General features: G+C 39.3%; 2 protein-coding genes across 2 annotated transcripts; one reads left to right on the top strand and one right to left on the bottom strand.

Annotated features, from left to right (window-relative positions):
- Positions 1 to 459: 459 nt before the first annotated feature.
- On the top strand, positions 460 to 5,886 carry LOC117295276 (polyamine-modulated factor 1-like). Its single transcript, XM_033777832.1, has 5 exons — positions 460 to 713; positions 1,326 to 1,431; positions 2,344 to 2,447; positions 2,950 to 3,148; positions 3,783 to 5,886. The coding sequence occupies exons 1-5, from the start codon at positions 529 to 531 to the stop codon at positions 3,855 to 3,857; spliced, it is 669 nt and encodes a 222-aa protein (XP_033633723.1). The 5' UTR covers positions 460 to 528; the 3' UTR covers positions 3,858 to 5,886.
- Positions 5,887 to 10,052: 4,166 nt separating this feature from the next.
- LOC117295489 (aldehyde dehydrogenase-like) lies at positions 10,053 to 24,454 on the bottom strand. The gene is made up of 14 exons (XM_033778170.1): positions 24,182 to 24,454; positions 21,752 to 21,846; positions 20,998 to 21,102; positions 19,630 to 19,770; positions 19,285 to 19,411; positions 17,018 to 17,208; positions 15,413 to 15,526; positions 14,508 to 14,610; positions 13,848 to 14,032; positions 13,391 to 13,555; positions 12,665 to 12,822; positions 12,055 to 12,129; positions 11,343 to 11,382; positions 10,053 to 10,965 (listed from the first exon to the last, which is right to left on the bottom strand). Exons 2-14 carry the CDS (start codon positions 21,779 to 21,781, stop codon positions 10,933 to 10,935), a joined length of 1,467 nt encoding a protein of 488 aa, XP_033634061.1. The 5' UTR covers positions 21,782 to 21,846; positions 24,182 to 24,454; the 3' UTR covers positions 10,053 to 10,932.
- Between the last annotated feature and the right edge of the window lie 206 nt (positions 24,455 to 24,660).

Raw genomic sequence — 24,660 nt, forward strand, 5'->3', positions numbered from 1 at the left:
AAAACAATTGAACACTTGTTGCTGAACTTGTGTGCTTCATCAGTGAATTCGAGACCTCAGCTGAGGTCTCTTTAAAAATTAAATTCAAATTTTAGTGGGAAACTACTCTTTCTCAAAAACTACGTAAGGCCTACTTTAAAGGGAGCCGGCGTTTCTCAAAATGTTTTGTATTACAGCGGCTCTTGCTCCCAATAAACGAAGAGTGAGCTGAGATAACGGATCAAGATAGTAAGCCGAGAAAAACCCCGGTGCGTGTGCATGCTGACTAAACTAGGTTTCACGGGTTCTTTCGGTATTTCCCTCCGTCCTTCATGGTTCAATGAGGAATAATATTTTCCTATAATTTATGTATAATCTGTTTCCTTTCTTTCGCCTAACTTGATTGCTTCAAAACTATCGGACCCCATCACACACCTGGTCATTTTTGGAAGCTCCTAGCTGGATGAGGCAAAACTTACGGTATGCTGTTCATTTCGATATAGCGCCCTCAATAAACGAAAGCAAATTCCCGCGATTCTCAAAAAAAGAATGGCCGCTGCTCCAAACGAAACATCAATGGACAAGTCGTCCGCCGGGCCCGGCTCGGCATCAAATGAAAGTTCACTTGCATATTCACGTTTAGAAGAAACAAGACAATGTGACGAAGGTTCTCATATGATAAGGTTGCGGGACGCTCTACAAAAAACAGTGAAAAAATGCCTAGAAGCCGGAAGGTAAGACTCGAGCAAAGTTTCACAGTTCAGTTCATTACATGATGATTAAAGGTTCAAGTTTTGTTCATAAAACGGAGTCGTTGTTCCTGTATTTCCGACACTATTCAATTCAATTTATTTCCAAATCCAAACAAATAAACAACAATTTTTTTTAGGAGTGAATAAAGAATTATGTTATACAAGCAAATGGAAGTAATGCTATAATAATACAACATTTACAAGCAAAGGCAAAATATAAATTACGGAAAATAAAACCAAAACCAAAACAGAGCTTAGCCGTAAAAACAGTATAAGAAGGTGATGGAGTTGGATGAAGGGGGCCATTGAAAAGGAAAGCTTGTCGAGTGTGGACCCCCCCCCCCCTTCCCTTATGAAAGCAATGAAGCAAAACTAATGCTAATAGGTGGAGAGAGCGAGTAAAATGTAGTGGCATAACAAATCAGTTTACAAAAAGAAACAAACACAATACACTTTCTTGTGCCGACGATCAGTCAGACAGTCAGGACAGTGGGCATGCACTGACATGACTGCAGTGCTGTCTAGTGTCATAATACCTGAGGTTATTGATGTTTTTCCACTCACTCAAAATGGTCTCTTCCCTACATTGTACAGGTACAGCACCTTCGCACGTAGCTACTCATTTGCCCATGAGAAAAGACCAGCAGCTTTAAGAAGCATCAGGGAACAGTTCTTGGAAAATCTTGAATCATCTGTTCAGGTGTGGATTGATTTTGGAATCACTTTCCGTATTTTGCCACCACGATTATTTTAACTTATTTGGATAACTTTATGTCACTCGTTTTTACAACAAGGGATATCTCATTGAGTTTTTTGAGGTATAAATTAGATTATTTCATATCGAATGAAAAAGTGGTGGCACCTTACAAAAACTTTTCCACTTATTTTTCCAAAAAAGAATATCGGTATCTATGGGGATCCAATTTATTTATTAGTAGGTTAGTTAGGTAATTAAAATCCTATTTTATTTTATAAATAATTAAATGTAGCTACATGTACCTAGTCCCAATTGCTCCAATAATGCAACTGGCAAAGTGAAAGATTCAGAAGGACTGATGGGCTCTGATGCCTGAGTTTCTTACATCACTGCACTCGTTCAGGCAATCAAATAATTATCTAATTGTTAGTCCAATCAATTTGATGAGGTGTAGTGTAAAGCAAGAGGAAACTCTGATGCGATGCGGGTATCCGTTTTTATCGGAGTATAATATATCCAGATCCAGAAATGGAGGATTTGGTCCACACCCCATCCATCCACACAAGTCCACAGTGCCCGGTGTAGTAACTTTAAGGGTTATTAATTATGTTAATCAATAACAATGATTGCCTGAACAGTTTCCATCCGATTGCCACTTTTTTTTCAGGGGATATTAACAATTTGGTTTCTGGATATTGGACTTAATTTCTATCAGCTTCGCATTAAATAATTTAAATGTATGGTTCAGTACATCAGTTAAAATATTATAGCCTACCCAATTATTCATTTCCCCCCAAGTTCACCTCTAAATAAATAAGAAAATGCCCAATTTTGTCACCGCTTACTCTGTTCTACGATGTTTCTCATTTCTATTTGTATTTAAGTTAACTATATTTCCTAACCTTTGCTTTACAGAAAGAACTTGAGCTGATGATCGAAGAAGAAGGTCTCGTCAGGTTATTCAATGAGTTAGATCAACACATACATGAGGCCCCCACACAGCTCTCGCAGCCAGCCTGGTAAGACAGGAATAACTAATTTGGAGATCTATGCAGCATTTGTTTACTTATTAAAACCATTACCCAATTAAGCTCTGATCAAAGACCCACCACTCTAAAATGAGGTATTTAATTTCCATGGTGTCCTCACAAAGCTTACTAGAATTGAAATTTAGCATGTTTAACTTGTGCCCATTCCTTTTATTTATTTTTGAATAAATATGGGTTTAAAAGGAACAGGCATACTTTTTCAAATTAGTTCTTTTATTCTTATATAAATTTGCATTGTCTGCATCCTTGTTGTGGCCCGGTGTATCAGGCCTGTATGCTTTATTTTTGAAAGGGCAAGGGCACTCAAAAGGCACTTTTTTCTTTATAAAAGGGCACCCTATGAGGAAACTGTAAATTACTACAGGAGCATCTCAAGGGCACCAAGGCAATGACCAGGGGGCATGGAGGCGCTACATATATACTGTTCATTATCATATTATCATATTATCATTATTATTGTTGTTATTCACAGGAGACCCTCAGGTGACCCCGTTGAGGATGTCCGAAGCCACCTCATCCAGCCCAAACTACGAGAGAAGGAGAGATTAGAGCACCTGCTCGAACAGGTGCAGCAGGAGAATAAGAGGTTATACCAAGCACTGGTCCCCCGTAAGCAACACCTGCTGGACACTAAGCAAAAGATCAACGAGGGACTGAAACCATTTGATAAGGTTTGTGGGTTTTAGGGGCGGTGGTCCAGTTGGTAAGGCACTGCTCTAGAATTGCAAGGATCGTAGGTTCGAATCCAACCAGAGTAATATACCTGTTTTTTTTTTTTTTTAATACACATCGGTGTATTGTATGGGTAAAACCAGAAGCAATAAAATTTCTTTATCCCCAATGCCAATTTCAATCTATTAAATATACAAATAGTTCCATGCTTCTTCTCATTGAACCCAAGTCTCAACACTCATGGGGTGACAGGGCTTTTTCTTCAGCTGCGCCACACAATCTGGAACTCTCCGCCACTTAATCTTAGATCTTGTCTTTGTACCACAACTTTCAAATCTCTTCTAAAAACTCTATTTTATGCATATGTTGAGATACACAAACTGTGAAGGCTAGACAATTACCAATAGTGTCCACTGGCTTTAAATAATGAGCGATTTGATTCACCTGCAGGGGTGTGATAAAGCACTGTACGACCCTCTATCCTGAATCAATCATTTCAGATAAACAGGGCGTTTTAATTCAAGACGAAAGCTCAGTTAGTAAAAAATAAATAAATAAATATTCAAATGTTTTTTCCATGATATTGAACTGTGAGTGAATAATTTGCATCTTGTATTTGGTTTCTCCACCCAGGCTGCAGCAGCATGCAAAAAAGTTCCAACAGCAGATATGGAAAAAATGAGTGAGACCCTGTCTGGCGCCCCCTAGATGGGAAACTCGGTCAATGACACGAGTTAATGTTTTTGGCATTCCATAGAGGGCCAACTTTGCATTATTGACCAAGCCCTTCAGTGCTCCTCCCCTACCCACTGAGAGTGGAAGTGATGAAACTGTTTTCCTTCAATCTCGCGAGACGGAAAGATCCATGAGAGGGTCGTCGACCAATGGCAAGGATCCAGAAATCCCAGGAGGTATGACTTATTTTTTAACAGATTTATGTCGATGTCTGTACTGTGCTACATTTGTGCCAGTTTAGCTACTAAGGGCAGTGAGGATGTTTTTGCTAAAGAAACTGAAATTAGTGCAGAAAGGATACTGGCTGGAAAAAAAATGGAATACCGAGATGATCGATGCAACACCCTGGAATAAATGTCTAATGGCTTTCGTAAAAACTTCCTATGGAATTATAAGAATTTAGCGCTGCATCTAGCTCAAAGATGCATTGCCCTTTGTTTAGATGTAGGGATAAAATATTAAAAATATTTCCCAAGCAAACAAGTTTAGAAAGGCTAATATTTGTGAGCAACACAAAATATAAACTGTTTATTAAAAACGAAAAATAATATTAACAAAAATAAAAATGATATTTCCAAAGCAAACTAGCTTAGAAAGGCTAAATATTTTTGTGCGACAAAAAAATAAATTGTTGATACGAGCGCTTTTGTTTTAAATTGGGGCTCGATCTGATTTCCTGACCAGTGGCCAATTAGTAGAGGAATAGCAAGTAAACGAGTACAGTATTATCTTTCTGGTGTTAACAGGTCACATCGGCCAGCGCCGCCGTGACAGGTACATGCAGGATGCAGTACACATTCCCCACACGCTTTGTTTGTTTGCCGTTCACGATCTTGTACATTGCTTAGATGTGGGCATTTGAAATTTACCAAGTCAGGTTTCCCGTTCAGTTTATTAATTGAAACAGATATAGGCATACACATGCTTTAGAAAGTGTTAACAGGATTAGGCATACACTTGAAAAGTAATATTTGCAAACACTCTTTTACAAAGAATTTGTATTTTATTACAAATAATCCAGACATTTACATGAGTTATTAACAAAAATCTAGTTTTGAAAAGTATTAATTTTGTTATACAAACTGTAGGAATTACAATCAAGAAGTGTTTAGAGATTAATAATCTTGTACCGGGGCATCAGCGAGCATTCAACTAACTCGTGCACGATTGTGTTTAACTTAGTGGTGTAATGTAGCATTTCCTTGTGACGTAGCATTTACTGACGACATACCAGCTGTCATCTGCAAAGCACCCTGAGTAGGGCTGATGGGCCTTACCTGAATTGTTGGCCTATAGATGTTTTGATTCTTAACTTTGTTTTTAAAGGCGTCAGTTATTTAGGATTTACTGTACCTAGATTCAAATATCTCGGTCTCTAATACATAGGCCTACAAGTTACTTTAAACAGAAAATAATAATATTTGATAGTACTTGTCTGAAACAGGCATGATCCAAAGATCCAAAGACGGCGGTGTGATGTTGGATTGAATAATTGATTTATTAGCAAGTGTCTGTACATAGTTTTGTCTAAAAGGCCTTATAATACTTTTCTTTATTTTAAAATATTTTAGTTTTATATTATTGGTTTTGTATTGACAATTTGGTTTCTGCCGTTATTGTTTGTCAGATTAAATCCTCTTTTGAATTAAGTTGATTTGCTGTGTCCCAATTGTCAGTCTAACATGATGACTCGTGATAGTCACATGCATTGATCCCTTGAGGTCACTTGCGATTGTCTGCTTTTGATCTGCCATTCTTGGGGTCAAATTGCAAACATACATGCGTTGTGATTTGTCAAGGGCTGCCAACTCTCCCTGATTCTGCAGAAAGTTTTCTAAATATATAACCCATCTTCCCATGCTCCTATGAAGTGTATAATGAGTAATTGAAAATATCCCCGGTCACGGAATTTGTTCCCCTATATTATTTTAAATGTAATATCTTCCTGATTGTTGTACAAAGTCTCACTTATCGCAAGATGATAATAAAGAAGGCAGCTCTGATGAGGGCCTTTGTTGCCTCCATAATGTACCAGGCGGTTTGTGGATTATATTGTAATTAGGACTTCAAAACGTGGAACTCTGCCCTTTGCTTATCAAGCCAGTGCGCCATCATAAATGCATGTTTTACACGGTGGAGTTAGTCTCTTGTTTGACTTCTTGTTGTGTATTTGCAGTTGATATGGATAACAACTTTTTTCCAATCACAAAATATGGCAGTATCTTCATCAATGCGCCTTATTTTTGACCGCGCGAGGGCGCTATAAATAGTACTTTTATCACTTCCGGGGGTATACGCGATTCGCCCTGCACAGATTAATGGGCGTTCTGTCACTAGTGTTGCGCCGTAGTTTCAATTTGTTTTAGAGGTGGATTATAACGGCTCCTTTAAAAGTCTTATTGTCCGTGATGGATTAGATGTCTGTGGTGGTAATGTGTTCCAATCTTTAATAACTGTTTTGGGTATGAATGAATATACCCCCGGAAGTGATTGAGAGCGCCCTCACGCGGTCAAAAATATGGCCAATTGCTGCATTGTGTAGAACAACTCTCTGGGACCTTTCTAGGAATTCTTCTCTGGAACTTTGATGACAACCTAGGGAGGAAAAAATGTAATAGTAAGATCAACACGTCAGAGGCTGCGAAGGTACAATTCCACCACTGGCTGTTAGCAGTGCATTGGTAATTATAGTAAATACAACATTGGCGATGATGATGAGTTGTTGTGGATGGTTGCTGTGTTTTGCAACATCAAGACACTCTCTTACAAGGAAACTTGGTCAACACTGATTAAAGTCCCTTTTGTCTAAGCAGCCGTCGTGGGTTTTATCCCAAGGAAGCCCACAACTTCTCCTTGGACACAGACACAGGCATGACGTTTCAGTGTTTGTTGGAACACCCTAAGGTTTTAGATAAACTCGGTTGATCATTGATTCTCGAAAAACACAGGACTCTCCAGATGTCTGTTCACTATGGTAATACTGACAACTCATCTTCAAACGAATCTTAGTGCTTTGTGAAATGGGCCCAAGGGCACATCAGTGCAATGCTGGCCACGGTCACGACAGTCGTATCTTGAATCTGAACATGTGTGTCCTCGTGTGTCTCAGACTTTCTGTCCACCCCAAGCTACCAAGGTGCACCTCCACCACTGGCTGTTAGCAGTGCATTGTTAATATTATAGTAATCATTGGCATTGATTAATTGTTGTGGATGCGTTGCTGTGTTTTGCAACACCAAGACACTCTCTAACAAGACAACTTGGGCAACGCTAGACCCTTTCGTCTATGCAGCCAACGTGGGTCTACATCCCAGGCAAGCCCACAACTTCAGATTTAGAATTTGAGGTCCCAAAATCAAGCATCTGAAAGCACACAACTTTGTGTGACAAGGGTATTTTGTTCTGTCGTTATTATCTCGCAACATCAACGACAGATTGAGCTCAAATTTTCACAGTTTTGTTATTTTATGTTGAGATACAGCAAGTGAGAAGACTGGTCTTTGACAATTACCAATAGTGTCCATTGTCAGATAGTCTTTACTTAAAAAGGTACATTCATCCATGTCAGGTGATCCCTCTGCTGGCACTGCTTCCAAGGTTGTATCGTAAACATGGGTGTGATCCCTGGCTGTGCGTTCGATTAGCTTCCCTGGGTCCACCCCAGTCTGCCCCGGTACGTTCGAATAGCTTTGACAACATTCCAGGGGCTCACCCGGGTCAGCCTTAAGTGCCCTGCTTGTGGAACGAGTCACTTTGGGCTGGCCCAAGGTGCATGACGTCACCATGAGAGATTATTTGATTAGCTCTTGTCCGGGGCTCACCCGAATGAGCACGGTGGGGTCTACCCGGGGAAGCTAATCAAGTGCACCCATTGTCACTGTACCCACTATTGTGCAAAAGTAAACCACTTTTTAAGCATAGTGCTTGTTGCGGTTGAGCGAAATGGAACGGAATGAAAACAATCTAGAATGTGTACGCAAAGGTTACAACATTGATTCCCCTCCGTCCGAAGGTTTCAAACTCAGGTACAATACAAAATGAGTGTGGAATAAAAATGTGGAAACTTTAAGCCTGACGGCTTGAAATGATAAAACAAAATGCCCCCCCTCTCCCCCGGCCTGTCACTGAAGAATTTGGGGCAAACCCAGCAAATGCTGCCCTGAAATTGAATGGCAGAAGAAAGCTTACCTGGGTGTACTTAATTTCTGGTATGGCCATATGAACAAGCTGTCGACTGCAAGGGTTGTAGCTGGTTCTCTTTACTTACTGATGGCCTTTTGTCTGCAAATCAACAGTAAGTGCTTAAAGAGGCAACAATTTTGTGAGGATTTTATCTTACCACACCCCCTTGTTTCCCCCTTTTATCTATTGCCCCTTAAAATAAGATCAAGATGTACAAATGATTGGGCTAAAACATTACGAGTCAAAACCCTACCCGGGTTTGCTCATCTGGAGGTTGCTTTGCAAAAAGGTTGACCCGAACCATTAACTGACATAGCAACTGTTTCTATAGTCTGAGAAATTCGAAGTGGTACATTGTGACTGAGCAAGTCATTGTACCAGATGATATTCAAATCTAACTCGCAACTGGCTTATAAAGCTTACCTTTCTAACTCTAGCTGCCCGTGTAGAGCTCAGGTGGTGGTGTAGGACTTCAGTGTCAGTGTATACAGCCCAAATTGATGCAACTAGTAACGCCTTAATAATGGCTACCAAAATAGTAATTTTGTGATACGTGTAAGCACAATCGTGCCCTCGTTTCAATTCATGAATCCAACGTGACCTTGTTTCAGCCTTCAAGCAGAATACTAGGAAGAGGTGTGTTATAAGATTGGATAATCCTTTAATACCACAAGGTCATGTGACAATGAGATCAGGTGTTTGTGAGATTATTGGCATTCCTTAATGCACATTGTAAGCTTAATTTCTGTTTTTATTGTTCCCCACACTTCCACCCTCCCAGCCACACAAACCCTTTTCAATGCCCCACCCTATCTAATGGCTTTATTTTGAAATCCAAAACAATCATGTGATGGTCCTTTACTAAAATGTTAAGCCAACTCGTTCCTTCCGTTCATAACAATATAACCAAACCAAGGCTGACAGGGCAGAAATGCGGAACCCCTTTTTGTTCCATTTAGCACCGATTTAAGATCTAACCAGGGCTGAAAGGACAAAACAACCTCTTTTGGTAAATTTCGCATCAATACTCTTTCCTAACTGATCCAAAGGTGTTCCGGCCATTCAGTCCTTTCAGCCTTGCTTTGGTTGTATTGTTAAAAACGGAAGTTAGACGATATGGCTTCATTATTTTGGGTAAAGGAAATGTCCGAAAAAACAACCAACTAAAGTAAACAGCTATCAGACACTCTTAAACAGTTTGCATATTTATTTCAAAAAATCCAAAAATTTACATGAATAAACCAAAATATAATTTGAAAAGTATTAATTTATTATACCTTGATATCGTACAAACTATTGAAGTTACAATAGAGAATCGATGTAGAATTTCATAATCTTTTTCGTGTGACAAACATATTATGCCCCCCCCAATTAACTTGTGGTTTGCATTGCCATAAAAATTGCCCTCCAGAATGACACACATTAATTCTGACTCCCAAGTGGCAACCAAGATTTATCAGCTGATGACATTAGGTGTTGGATCGAATTTGTACACAATGTGACCAGATATAAATGATCACAATATAGCTACATGTATGCGGTCCAATATTCAATCCATTGAGTGTACCGAGGCAGTGCCGAAATTGTGTGCAGGCCTGATATTTTGTTCAGAAGCATGGCAAGAGAATTAAGGGCAAGGCAGGTTTTGCGTAGTAAAGGGCACCTCAATGAGGGAAATGTACCTTGTACTGGAACATTCCAGGGGGCATTAAGGCAGCAGAGCTGCAAACTCTCCCTGATTCTGCAGAAAGTTTCCTCAAAATAAACTAATCTGTCCTCGAATAGTTTTGAAAATCTCTGTAATCATGGAAACATGTTCCCTTGTATTATGTTTGAGTGTATTCTAAATATCTTCCTGATTGCAAGATGTAAATGTTGGCAGCTTTGATGAATAGGATTTTAAACTTTGCATGGTGGAAATACAATATAGAAAGGTTTGCGGTAACACCATGTAATGACTATCTCTAATGAGTTGGGGTGGTTCTGAAAAGAACCGTTGATTTCAACGACGTTTCGATCAGTATGCTCTGATGAAGCTTTGATGAAGGCCTTTGTTGCCTCCATTAATGTATCAGACTGATTGTGGATTATATTGTAACTTGGACATGCGAGTCTCTGCCCTTTGTCCATCAAGTCACTGTTACCATCACAAACACGTAAATGTTGGTTAGCCCTATATAGGACTCTTCCTCTGTGCTGTACACAGCAGTCCTAATTAATAGGGCGCATTTCTGGGGCGGAAGTTTTTTAAAGCTTCATGACTCAAATCTTACCTGCAAGAAGCCAACTAATTGAAAGAGATTCACATTCCGACCATGGCAGCATACATTTTTCTGCGCTGGGTTTTGGTCGTCAAATATTCCTCACAAATCTGTAACTTGTAATCTGTAACCCACCACAGAAAAATGTATGCTGCCATAGGATGTGAATCTGTGGAAATTTGTGGCTTCTTGCAGGGGAGATTTGATTTATGAAGCTTTTCAAATTTTCCGCCCCAAAAATGGACCCTGTCATCAAGTACGTCACTGTAGTATAATATAAAAGTGTAAGGCAGCCAGGGCTAAAATGTGGGTATACATACATGTACATATTATGTGGTGTAACATTGGTAGTCTCTTGTTTGACTCCTTGTAAGGTATTTGAAGTTGTGGATGATCTGGGGCTCTGCTTAATGGATAAAAAACTATCCGTTCAAGAAATATGAATTTCATAATTGAAAAGAAAAGAATATAGTACTACATAAAATTTAATTATTGCCGTCATTTATTGGTAAATTTGGGACATGACTGATTGCCCATGTACTCTGACATAAAGACAGGATCTTCATCAATTGCTGCATTGTGTAGAACAACTCTCTAGGATCTTTCTAGGAATTCTTCTCGGGAACTTTGATGACAACCTAGAAAGAAAAACATGTAAAAGTAAGATAAAAACAGATTATTTACAACCAAACTTGGTTAAAATATTCCCACTTGATAATAGAAAGTTAGCCATCTTTATGGGCAAATGATGCATGCAAGTCATTGCTTGAATGCACAACCATGCTTTTTGCATTAAAAAAAAAACACATGCGGCATGCTGTAGTTCTATCCTTGCATGGTTGGTCAGTGAATTTGGCTGCGTTGAAAAGCTAGTAAAACTTGATGTCCATCTCAAAGGAAGGCCAGACATGGGTCACTTTTCATTGAAGTTCATGGTAGGAGCTTTCAAGGCAAAATGCTGTTGGACTATAAGTTGAGGATTTTAATATATTGTTAATCATCGTCTGCTACTCACCGTTTTTATCTCACAGAATTCACTGAGTGATTCTTCACCCCTGTAAGAGAAAGAAAGAAAAACTCATTGTCAACCACTCATTCACAAATCGCCGGCAATCCAGAGGGATTATGTGTTTGCAGGAAGAAATATTCGTAAATGGAATACACATTATGAGAAATGTTTCTGACAGTAACATTTCTTAAATTCAAATTTGCATCTTTTTTCGTAACCACATTACTTTGAATTGAATAGGAGACTTTCCAACGCTAGGTGGCAGCAGACATACCGGGTAAATTTCCATTGTTTACGTAGTTCTGAACATGCGCATAATTCTGAGAACAATGGATTTACCCGGTAAGTCTGCTGCCCTCTATCGTCCCAGAAAGTCTCCCATTGGTTCTCAAACTGCTATTGAAAGCTGCTGTATGCCTTCTTCTAACCACGGAAGTTTGTATTGCCATTAAGGAGTGTACTCTGTAACACCCTTTTGATCATTACAGAGTCCTGTATGCTTCGTTTTTGAAAGGGCAAGAGCACCAATGCCTTTTCTCCTTGTTAACGAGCACCCTATGAGGAAAATGTATTTGTACTGGAGCCTTTAAGGGCACCAAGGCAATGACCAGGGCACAGAGGCAATTGCCTTCGTAGCCTCCAACAAGTATCAGGGCTGGGATGAAGTTGCAACTATGGACCCTTAAAGATATCACTGAGCCGATGATTCCAAACTTACCCTTCCCGTCCAACACCAGACATGTTGTAGCCTCCAAACGGAGCATGATGGTCGACCACTCCATACGTGTTGACCCTGTCGGACAATGACAGAAAATATGACCCAAACCCTGTCTACATAATCCAAACAGTTCACCCAGACTATATGTTTTGATGAATTTTTGACTAATTTTTTTTTTTTTTTTTTAATACTGCGAAATAATTTGATTTTGGGTTGAGCAGAAACAAATTGACTTGTAATTGAACTTGCGGCTTCAAGATTAACGTGCTGGCGGTGTCTCTGCTTTATTATTTGGGGGTGCCATTCAGAAGCCATTCAACCAGTAGCTACCCAGCAGCTTGTGCCCAGGGATCACACCCAAGTTTATGACACAACCTGGGAAGCGGCAGCAGAGGGATCACCTAAGTGGATGCAAGTTTTTGTTTCAAATATCAAGTAATATTGACTGGGTTAATTTTGAATGATTTTGAGTTTGGGATTTAAACCCGTGACTAACCATCTTTAAGGAGTGTGAGTGCAATTGGGTGTTTTAATTCATATTTGTTGATTCATGTGTGTAGTTTGATTCTCAATTGTTTGAAAATAATACAACCAAGAATTGACAACTTACCAAACGACTCCGGCCCGAACGCTGTTGGCGATTGCAAGAGCTTTATCAATGTCTTTGGTGATGACGGCAGCGGCGAGACCGAACTCTGTATCGTTAGCTCGATCAATAACCTCCTCTAGAGTTTTAAACTTGATGATCTGCTGAACGGGACCAAAGATCTGGAGGAAATATAAACATGAATGTAGATTGGAAGTCTAACTTGCAGTTTCCATAATGAATAGAAAAATTCTAAAAATATCAGCGAAAGAACATTCAGAAATTCTGATGTGATTGGTCTGGTTGGCATGGTGGTATCTTTCCAGCTGGACGACCCTGGTCTAATCCTGTCGGGGTACTTTGTGGATTGGGTTTTCAGTCCCTAATTGACTGCAAGGGTTTTCCCTGGAATTCTCTGGGGTTTTCCTGCCACATCTAAAACTTAAACTTCCATACTTGCCTTCCCTCTATTGGGTGCTTGGCTAAAGGTGATTAAGTTTGCTTTTCTGAGAGTTAATGGCATCACTACCAGAATAAATAAAAAGAAATGTTTTACCATTTTGTTTTGTTTGTAAGTATTAAGGGTATTTATTGACAGCTATAACAGTGTGAGGACCTTGTCTTTACTGGATGTTAATGACCTTGGCTGGTGGCTACCCACTAAATTAAAGGACCTCGGCCACTAACCAGATTACTACCATCAACTGAAACCTGGCTCCTTCCGCTTTAATTGCCTAATTAAAAACTGACCTCTTCTCTGGCAATTTTCATATCATCAGTCACTTCTGAGAAGACGGTCGACTCGATGAAGTTACCCTTCCCTTCGATGCGCTTTCCTCCACACTGCAGCTTAGCTCCCTCGTTCTTGCCACTTTCAATTAGCTCCATTATTTTGCTAACCTGGTCTGTGTCAATCTGTATAAAAGGCAAATCAAGCTTGTATTCAAAACAGAATCAGATTTTGAGATCAATTATAATTTATAATGTATTAAAAAAAATATTTAAAAAGATTAACCAGATGTTTACTTTCTCTTTATGACTTGAAATATTAAAGTTGCATCCCCTTAAGGTGATCTGCTGCCGCTTTCCAGGTTGTCCACGAACTTGGGTGTGATGATGGGTTATTTGAAATTCTACTGACAAGGGCACCAATGCAATGGTCAGGGGGGACATGCCAGTTGCCCCTTTGCCTCTGTCCAACACTTACAATAGGTCCAGACTCTGTCTTCTCATCATAAGGGTTTCCAGTGATTCTCTTCTGTGCACGCTCAGCACTCTTCTTAACAAACTCATCATAGATGCCCTCCTGGACGTAGGTCCTAGTTCCTGCACAGCAGACTTGCCCCGAGTGGCAGAACAGTGCACCGTGGCTCACCTCTACAGCATAGTCCACTGAGAAAGTAGAAGACATTGTTCATACATTGAAACAGAAAAAGCGTTTGAACAAATTGGTTGTTCTTATTAATATGATTATGTCCATTCTAAAAATGGCCAGGATTAACAAAAGTGGTTTGGCAAGAATTTCTTACAAATTCTGCTCTACCCAGGTTCCTAGTAGATGATACCAATGCCTACAGCCTTATGGACTTTGAAGGGGGTAACCCTGTTTCACCCCAGGAGTGGGTGCTAATGTACCCCTGTGTGTGGCAGTCGATTTGAGTCAATAGCCCAAATCAGTTAAGTCTGGCCCTCACCTTGAAATGGCCTTTCGGTCTTGTAATAGTGGGCGACCTCGCTTTAAACAAATTTAAAAATATGTAAAAATAATATGTGACCTCGCAGATAAAAACTAAAAACCCCCCACCAACAAGAACTAATTTTGTACCCTGCCTGTAAAAATGTACAATAACTGATCTGAAACACTTACAATCTGCATCAGCAAAGACCACGTTAGGGCTCTTCCCTCCGAGCTCAAGGGCTACATGTTTCAGATTACTCCGACCTGATGCTTGCTGAATCAACTTGCCAACCTGAACAAATAACCAAAAACATTCAAATAAATTACCCTAACTTTAAAGATTTTTTTTAAACGGATTGGTTTGTGTTTTACACATGGACAGTGTTGAGTACTGTATACTCGATACTTTTCCTGAGTGCTGTGAACAAGTCTTTGGGCTTAATACTTGGATGGGATTTGATGGGAATCTATTGAGCAGACATTTTACCACTAGACCACTAAGCTTACCCAGTAGCTAGTAGGCAATTCTTTATTTTAGCAGGGGAACTGCAATAACTTGGACAGATGTTAAAAACAAGTTTGCATCATGGATAAATAATGCTGTTTGTACATACAGGATTTGAGGCACGATTGTGAGGTATCGCCGTTGGTTTGTGGTGACATCATGTTTGTATCTACTTACTTGCTACATTGGTACATGTAGATAGATTATGTTCTTTCTACAACTTGTATCGCTTTGCATTCTACTATGGTGGAGTAGATTTTTACAGAATTCAGGAGACTTCTCATTTTGCTTTTGTATTTACTTCACATCTCTATTAACTTTTACTTCTCTTTTGTTCTCATCTCAAAGCGCATAGGGACTTCTCTGTGATTGTGATATGCGCTCTACAAAAATGGTTCATTATTATTATTATTCTCAGTTCTGAAAAGAACTGTCCTGCTTTTGTGTTTGCTAAATGTATTTGGTGATTTGTGTCAAACAAAGCTCTGTGTCAAATAATGATTACTATGATAAGCCTATCGAGCGCAGATTTATAAAGTGCACTATTAAGAACTGTGTAGTAATAATTTTTATTTGATAGCAAGCTTACCTGTACGGAGCCAGTGAATGTAACCATATCAACATTCATGTGTTCTGAGAGGGAGGCACCAGCCGTTGGTCCATACCCAGGGACAACGTTGAAAACACCAGCTGGGAAACCTGCCTAAAATAAATAATCAAACGGGAGGTACTCTTTATTGTATGACTCCGTCGGGTAGATGGCCTTAATTAGCTTTTGATCCAAACCGGACCTTTTCGGAAGGCATAATGCAATTTATTGTTATTGTTATAATATTCTTGTAATAAAACCATAGGGCTCTCAAAAGCAAACTAGCTGTGACCTAGGCCCAAACTTCATGGAGCTTCTGAAGCTTTAAGCAAAACAACACAATAGTTGGTCGTCACCTCCCTCATCCTTTTTTTAAGGCCGCATCTTTTTGTTTATTATTTTTTATTTTACTCTATTGATTTTCTTCAAAAAGACATTTTCTGTGTTATTTCTCATTGAATTTACCGTACTAATCTTTTAAGAACTTGTAACTACATAAAGTAGGTGGTGACTTTAAACTGAAGAATTGATGGCCAGTTTGCAATGAAATGCTTGGCGGCCACCTTTGAAAGAAAAAAAAGGACCCTCACCCTCCTCTTTTTGGAAAAACCCGGATGATCAACTGGTATATTTTTTTTTACTTGGCCTTGCTTTTCACTGGTATCTCAATACAGCTTGAGAATTCAATTTTCAATTAATTATTATTTCAATGCATCAACAGACTTTGATGAACAAAAATTTAAGTCCCAAAACGATTGTATCTATGAAAAGAAAGAAAAAAAAAATCTACGTAACAAAATTCCTCCTTCCTTTTTTTGAAAGAAGGCAAGACATCAAACATGTTTTTATATTATTTTGCCTTATCAACAGAACAATGTCTTGACAATATTCTGCCATTGCCATTCCTGTCATGATATAATCATTATGAGCATTGTTGATAAAAGAGACTAACCTGAAGATAAGAGTGTGTGATTAGATCACTTGAGCAGAATACACAAACCTTGTACAGACCATGCTAAATAGACCATGCTAAATACATGTATACCTTATCATACTTTGTTGCTCTGTGCTGCATTAAGCAGGGTTTATTTAAATCCCATACCATCTCATAAGATTTTTCAAATAAGTTCATATCTTTAACAAACTATCAAAGGTAAAGGCAGTGGACACTATTGGTAATTACTCAAAATACTTATTATCATAAAACCTTACGCTGTGACGAGTAATGGGGAGAGCTGGTAGTATAAAACATTGTGAGAAACGGCTCCTTCTGAGGTGACATAGTTTTCGAGAAAGAAGTAATTTTCCACGAATTTGATTTCGAGACCTCAGATTAAGAATTTGAGGTCTCGAAATCAACCATCTAAAAGCACACAACCAGACAACTACGTGTGACAAGGGTGTTTTTTTCTTTCCTTTTTCTCTTGCAACTTCGACGACCAATTCAGCTCAAATTATCACAGGTTTGTTATGTTATGCATATGTTGAGATAGGACTACACCAAGTGAGAAGACTGGTCTTTGACAATTACCAATAGTGTTCAGTGTGTTTAAGTCCAAGTGTTTTAAATAAACTAAACAAATACAAGTACATGTAGGGCCTTACCTCTTTGACCAGAGAAGCGATGTATAAAGCTGTGAGTGGTGTCTGTTCTGCAGGCTTGACCACGATGGTGTTACCGCAGGCAAGGGCTGTCGCCACCTTGCGCATCATAACTGCTATTGGAAAATTCCAGGGCGTGATGGCACCAATTACGCCCTTGGGCTCATAGCGTGTGTAGCAGAAGAGTTTACCATCTAAATAGATGAATAAATGATAACACCTTTGGTAATTGTTAAAGACCAATCTTCTCACTTGGTGTAGCTCAACATATTATATGCACAAAATAACAAACCTGTGATTTTTTTTACTCAATTGATCCTTGAAGTCGCGAGATAATAATGGAAGAAAAAACACCTTGTCACACGATATTGTGTGTTTTCAGATGCTTGATTTTGGGACCTAAAAATCTAATTCTGAGGTCTCGATATCACATTCTTTCTCGAAAACTCTGTTACTTCAGAGGGAGCCGTTTCTCACAATGTTTTATACTATCATATCAACAGCTCTCCAAATTGCTTGTTTAAAGCCATTGGACCCTTTTGGTAAACAGTATTGTCCAAGGCCCACACTTCGTGTATCACAACTGCTATATAAAATAACAAACCTGTGGGAATTTAGGCTCAATCGGTCATCGGAGTCGGGAGAAAATAACGGGAAAACCCACCCTTGTATCCGCACGTTTCGCCGTGTCATGACATGTGTTTAAAATAAATCAGTAATTCTCAATATTGAGAATTGATATTGTTTTACTGTTTTCTCAAAAAAGTAAAGCATTTCACGGAATAATAGTTCAAGAGAAGTCTTTCACCACTACCTTATGTAAACCCTGTTAGTTATTAGTAAATCTGTGAACTTTTTTAATGGTTTGGTACAGAAAGGGTCCAATGGCTTTAATACCAAGTAAGTTTTTATGCTGACAATTATTTTGAGTTATTACCAAAAGTGTCCTCTGCCTTTAAAGGGGTACTTTAAATTATGAACTCTAACTCAGTTTACTGCACAGTGCACACGCCTGCTGGCCATATCAGATCTATGGCCAGAGCAAGCAAGTGGCAGTAACTTTATTAATCTGTGAACTTTTTTTATGTTTTGGTACCGAAAGGGTCCAATGGCTTTAATACCAAGTAAGTTTTTATGCTGACAATTATTTTGAGTTATTACCAAAAGTGTCCTCTGCCTTTAAAGGGGTACTTTAAATTATGAACTCTAACTCAGTTTACTGCACACGCCTGCTGGCCATATCAGATCTATGGCCAGTGCAAGCAAGTGGCAGTAACCTGGTTTAATTAAACATGTTTTCTCATTCCGATACGCGCAACAATTCCCTCCAGTCTATAATCCACACACAATAGCTTTAGACTATTAAGGGTTATGGATTTTATTAGGAAAACACATTAGTGGTGACAGGGCATAGTTGTGTACATGTATGTATTCATTTTTAATGTGGCGATTAAGCCGCAGCTGATAGTGATAATTTGGGCACTGCCTTGTGGTGAATCTTATTATCATTGTGGCGACTTGTGGCCAAGCAGTTAAGAGCACCGGACTCAAGCTCTGGCGTTTCTGTTCAGCAGAGTGTGGGTTCAAACAAATCCTGGTCATGACACTTGTGTCCTTGAGCAAGATACTTTACCAATTACAGTTATTTCGCTTTGTCCTTCGGATTGGACATTAAGCTGTAGGTCCCATGTTCTAGGATGTGCAAATATAAAATAATCCAGAATAATTATCGTGGAAGAGTAGGGGTTAACCCTGGTGTGTTTTAGTTCACATAGCAAGCACCTTCGTTGCAAGCTGCAGTGATTAAATGAGGCATCCTTGGATTCATTACCAGAGATTGTGAAAGTGTCCTGGCCGAGCGGTTAAGACCACCGAATTCAAACTCTGGTGTTTCCGATCAGCAGAGTGTGGGTTCAAATCCCCAGCCGTGACACTTCGTGCCCTTAAGCAAGACACTTTTAACCATTGCTTCGTCCTTCGAATGGGACGTAAAGCCGTTGGTCCCATGTGTTGTGTAACGCATATAAAAGAACCCAATGAACTTATCAAAAAGAGAAGGGGTTCGCCCCAGCGCTCCTGGCTGTGGCTGCTGTATGCGCCGTAGCACCTTGTGAACCCTTATAAGGTGCTATATAATGGGGTCTCAGAATTCATCACTGCAATAACCTATCTTTCTAAAAGTTTGTATATTACTCAGCGCCTTGAGTACCTTGTTTGAGAGATACATGTATGTGCGCTTTATAAGACTTTGATATTATATAATTACTTACCAAGGGGAATGGTCTTCCCGTGTATCTTGTCAGCCCATCCAGCATAGTAGCGAATCATCCCAACAGCTCGATTCACACTGCCTCTACTCATTGTAATGATCATACCATTGTCCACTGTCTCCAAAGACTACAAAGACATGTTGAAAGTTGTGTATTAATGTTTTGTTTTTGAAATCAAATGAAAGATATTGTCATAGAATTTACACACAGGGGTTGTTCATAAAGATCAACAAGTGAAGTGAATTTTTTACAAATAATATATCCTCCCCCAAAAACTTATTTTCAAACTTACAGGTTTTTTTTTATAGTAAAATACAATTCCTAAAATATAAGTGTTTTACTTACTGCCAGATATTCCACGTCTCTCTGAAGTAAGTCGGCCAACTTCAAGAGATATTCTGCTCTCTTTGAGGCATCCATAGTTCTCCATGGTGACCCACGTTTGAAAGCCTCCTTTGCAGCTTTGACCGCCAAATCAATGTCTGCCTGTTAAAATGATACAACAAAATAATTCAGTATATGTTTGGTTTGCTGTAACCCATGGGCCATGTATGTATATCTAATTGCTGGGTAGCCTTTAGTCAAGGCGCATGTGGCACACCGGATGGCACGCACAGCCCCAAAAATGTAACGCACGAAAAAAGACTATCACCGCGAGCGGCGAAGCCGTGAAGCACCTTTACCAACTCGTTTTGGGGGCCTTATGTTTTTCTTTTTGCCAATGATTTTGGTGGGAGAAAATGTAACGAATTTGCATCGAACGTTCTGGTGACGTCATGCAAGTAATTGTGGCTTTTTATTGGCCAGCAACTCACCACGCTAATGCATTATGCATTACGCTTTCTCCCACCCAAATTGTTGCCAAATGTACAGAAAAACATAAGGCCCCAAAACGAGTTGGTAAAGGCGCTTCGCCGCTCGCGGTGATAGTCTTTTTTCGTGCGTTACATTTTTGGGGTTGTGCGTGCCATCCGGTGTGCCGCGTGCGCCTTGACTATTGCTGGGCAGATTATGTTCTTTTGGGAACTTGTCTTGCTTTAAATATATTCTACTACTGCGGAGTAGATTTTTCAGAATTAGGGAGACTGCTCAGTTCTGAAAAGAACTGTCCTGCTTTTAAACTACTACTTCGGCCGAATGTAGAAAATTGGCTGGGACAATAGCTTTAGTGGAACAAGAGGGGAATTCTCGTTATAAACTTCATTATACTGCAGAGTGAGTTCTTTTAAGAACTCATGATCTCAACGTTTTGACTACTATGTAGCTTGCTGTAGTTGATGGCTAGTTATAGGCCAATACCTTCAGTTGTCATTTCAGGTTGTGTGGCAGCAGACCAGGCCTGTAACTTGGGATAGCGCCAACATAGAGCTCAATAGCTCAGTTGGTTTTATAGGGGCGAGAGGTGTCGATATGGCACACTGCCCTTGGTTTTAGCGAGGTTGGCCCAGCCCTTGCTCCATCCCTCCCATGAAGAGTACTGTTTCTCCATTGTAAACAGGGCCCTGTTTCTTGGTAGTGCTAAATTTATACCACTGCTCATCACGGCACCCTTGAAGGTGCATGATTAAATATGCTGTAAGTCCCGAATCGCAGAAAGTAGACTCTTGAAATTAGATTCTTGAAATAGAGCCCTGGAAAATGACAAGTATGCCATAATGATGAACAGGGCAGGTGTATGTTGCAGGACATTTCTAAAGAGTTATAAAATCATACCTTATCCCCTTCTTGGATGTCGCAGATTTTCTCTCCCGTCGTTGGGTTGATGGTGGGGAATGTCTTCCCACTCACAGAGTTCACAAACTCATTGTTGATAAACAACTGCATAGAACAAGAAGAAGAGATAACAGTGTAGTGACTTGAAATTAAGATGCAGGAGACAATACTTAAAGACAGTGGACACTATTGGTAATTGTCAAAGACCAGTCTTCTCACTGTATCTCAACATACATAATATGTATAAAATAACAAAAATGTGAAAATTTGAGCTTGATTGGTCGTCGGAGTTGCGAGATAACTATGAAAGAAAAAAAACACCCCAACCACACGATGTTGTGTGCTTTCAGATGCTTGATTTCATTACCTCAAATTCTAAACTTGAGGTCTCTAAATCAAATTCGTGGAAAATTACTTCTTTCTCGAAAACTACGTCACTTCAGAGGGAGCTCTTTCTCACAATGTACTATATTATCAACCTCTCCCAATTACTCATTACCACTGCCTTTAATTCTAGTCGTTGTGAAATCAGCAGTTACATGTACAATGTACCTTGGGGGATTCGAACCCACAATCTTGTAATTGCAAGTCCTGTTTTCCCCCTTGTTTTATAGGTTTCCCAAGGTTTCAGAGCTAAAATGGTTAAGTTCACTTATAAGGCGTCCTTGGTTTGATTACCAGAGATAAAAAAAATAAGAAGAAGTAGAATAAATTAATAAGATCAATATAAATGACAGAAGAGAGCTATAATTACCTGTGAGTACTTTACTTCTGGTACGGCCATGTTACCAAGCTAATGACTGCAAGGGATGTAGGGGTGCAACTGGTTCTCTTATACTGACCTTTTGCCTGCAAAGCAACAGTAAGCACTTACACCAATTAACAAAAATACACCAGTTGATCGTCCTGATTTTTCAAAAAAGAGGAGGATGAGGGCCTTTTTATTTTTTATTTTTTTATTTTTGTCAAGATGGCCGCTGAGTAATATTTCAAATCAAACAGGCCACCAATACTTCAGGTTGAACCCATCGCACACTTAGTTTATATACCTATTTGTTGCATGAGGACCTGTGTTAACACTATGAACAGGGTCGGTTTACACTAAAAAGATTTGCTCATGGCTTTATGATGATGGTCACATGCGTTCGGGAGCGTCACATTAAATTCAGAAAAAGCTCCCAGGCCAGTCCTTTTGAAAAGATGGATTAATTTTGTTTATGTTTTTTTTACAAAAATCTCAAAATAATAAATAGTAAAAAAAAAAAAAGGATGCGGGCCTTATACAAATAGGCAGAAATAAGATCAAATAAAATGCACAAAATGAATAGTTTAATGCATGTAAAAAGCGGCCCAACCCTCTTTTTTCATCCTACCCCCTGCCAGTACAGTGACATATAGCCAGACATTCCACTTTATATAGGGGGGGGGGGGTGTCAAAACAATAAATGAACCCCCATCCCCATTAAAAATGTTTGTGCATGGAGGCATAGGTTGTATCTAGAATGGTCTTTGCAACCTGCTCCCCCCCCCCCACCCCAATGAAAATTTCTGATTTAGAAAGTTTGCCCACCTCAAAAAGGAATTGTCTTTGAGTTTACACCACCCATTGTATACGGCCTACTACCCAGCCCTGGTAGGACGTCGAAGCCCTAGGGGCCACTTTTGAATTTACACCATGCCTAACCATTGACTAAATTGTCTTTGAATTTACACCAGGGCATTTCCAAGCCAATGTGGACATGACTCAAAAAAAATCAAATTGTGCCTACATGTTTCTTCACACTTTCTTATTATTCCAAACACATGCCAGGATCAACTTCAACACTTTTTTTAGGATTTGCTGCACAGTTTGATTATTTAAAAAAATCATTTGTTCGGAAAGTGTATTTTTTCAGTGGGAAAACTTAAAAAACTTTGACTTTTTTCAAATGGGTCCAATGTTTTCAGCAATAAGCAGTTTTCAATAAAAGTCATTACATTTTATATCCATGAAATATGGTGTACAAGAAATATTCATCCAATTTTAACCATCACCCTCCACTTTTCCTTTCATCGCTTACCTTCAGATACTTTAGATATAGTGTAGCACGAGTTACCGAAACATACATTTTTTAATTTTACTACAAAACAGTGACACTTTAATTGATGCCAATTAATATCTATCTTCTACCATTGCGTGGTGCCTCATGTATTTATAAGAAATTGAACTGTCAAGCATTATCTACTACATTTTAATGATCCGTTAAAAGCTGTAGCACGAGTTACCGGTAGCACGAGTTACCGATATAGCACGAGTTACCGCAACTCACTCTCCCCTAAACCAGCAGGAGGATTCAGTTAGTTTTACCAAGTATTACTTGACAACAACTGAGAGCTCTCTTCTGCATATAATGATATATGCATAAATGCAATAGTAAAGCCTGGGGTATATGGTAGGCAGTGGCAGGCAAACTACTAAGGACCTAAACACTGAGATTTGTGACGGTCGATGGTTTGTAAATATTGTGGTTGAATATGAAGCCTTATAAAGGAGACCACTTTCCCGGTGAAATTGTGCAAATTGGGCAAAATTATTTTACAAGTTGCTGAGGAATGCTATTTAAGAAACTTTGACATTTTGTGAAATAATAGTAAGTTGTTAATGGCCGGACAAGCTGTAGCACGAGTTACCGTAGCACGAGTTACCCTGTTTTTTTGCATGTCAATGTGAAATTAAGAAGAGCACATACTTTCTAAGGTATACCATAATAAACTTTGGCATAGTAGTTACTCATCATATAATTAATTAGACTTGATTGGTTTTTGTTTTAGGACACGATCAAAATAAAAATGGGTAATTTTTTAGCATGTCCTCTGCTTGTAGCACGAGTTACCGATATTCAGAGCAGTCCCATGCATACAACAATTAATTTTTTTCTAGTCAAATTACTATGAGGATCTAGCCTTGGATGTTGGCTTTCAAAATACAAAACATTAAGATTCAAATCAAATATGTTTAATAACTGGAGCCCGGAGTATGAAAAAGGACACCATAAGCTGTAGCATGAGTTACCGTGGAATTGCTCACCAGCACCATTGGTATGATACACACTACACCGACTCTACACATACGCCCCTTTACAGACAGTGGTGGTGTCAAATCAATGGGTAGGCTTCATGACAAAATGTACCCCAATAATTTTACCTCTATTCTCTGCCTGTGTAAAGCTCCTGCCTGCAGTGTGTACAGTGTGTGTGGGCCCACAGTGGTCAGTGTATAAAACCCATGCAATCGTTATATAATGATGTTCATGCGGTCATGTGTCCACAGCATGCATTAGCATGGATCACAAAGCACAGAGAGCAAGACTACTGGTAATGATATCATAGGCTGGCTATGTTATAAAATCCAGATAACAGTTAACCAGTATCAGATACAAAGCAAGGCCATTCTGTGGGCATGGATCGTGCACAATCAAGCTTGAGAGCAAGACTACTGGTAATGATATCATAGGCTGGCTATGTTATAAAATCCAGATAACAGTTAACCAGTATCAGATACAAAGCAAGGCCATTCTGTGGGCATGGATCGTGCACAATCAAGCTTGAGAGCAAGACTACTGGTAATGATATCATAGGCTGGCTATGTTATAAAATCCAGATATCAGTTAACCAGTATCAGAT

Source organism: Asterias rubens, chromosome 10 (genome assembly GCF_902459465.1).
Source record: "Asterias rubens chromosome 10, eAstRub1.3, whole genome shotgun sequence".
Taxonomy (NCBI): domain Eukaryota; kingdom Metazoa; phylum Echinodermata; class Asteroidea; order Forcipulatida; family Asteriidae; genus Asterias; species Asterias rubens.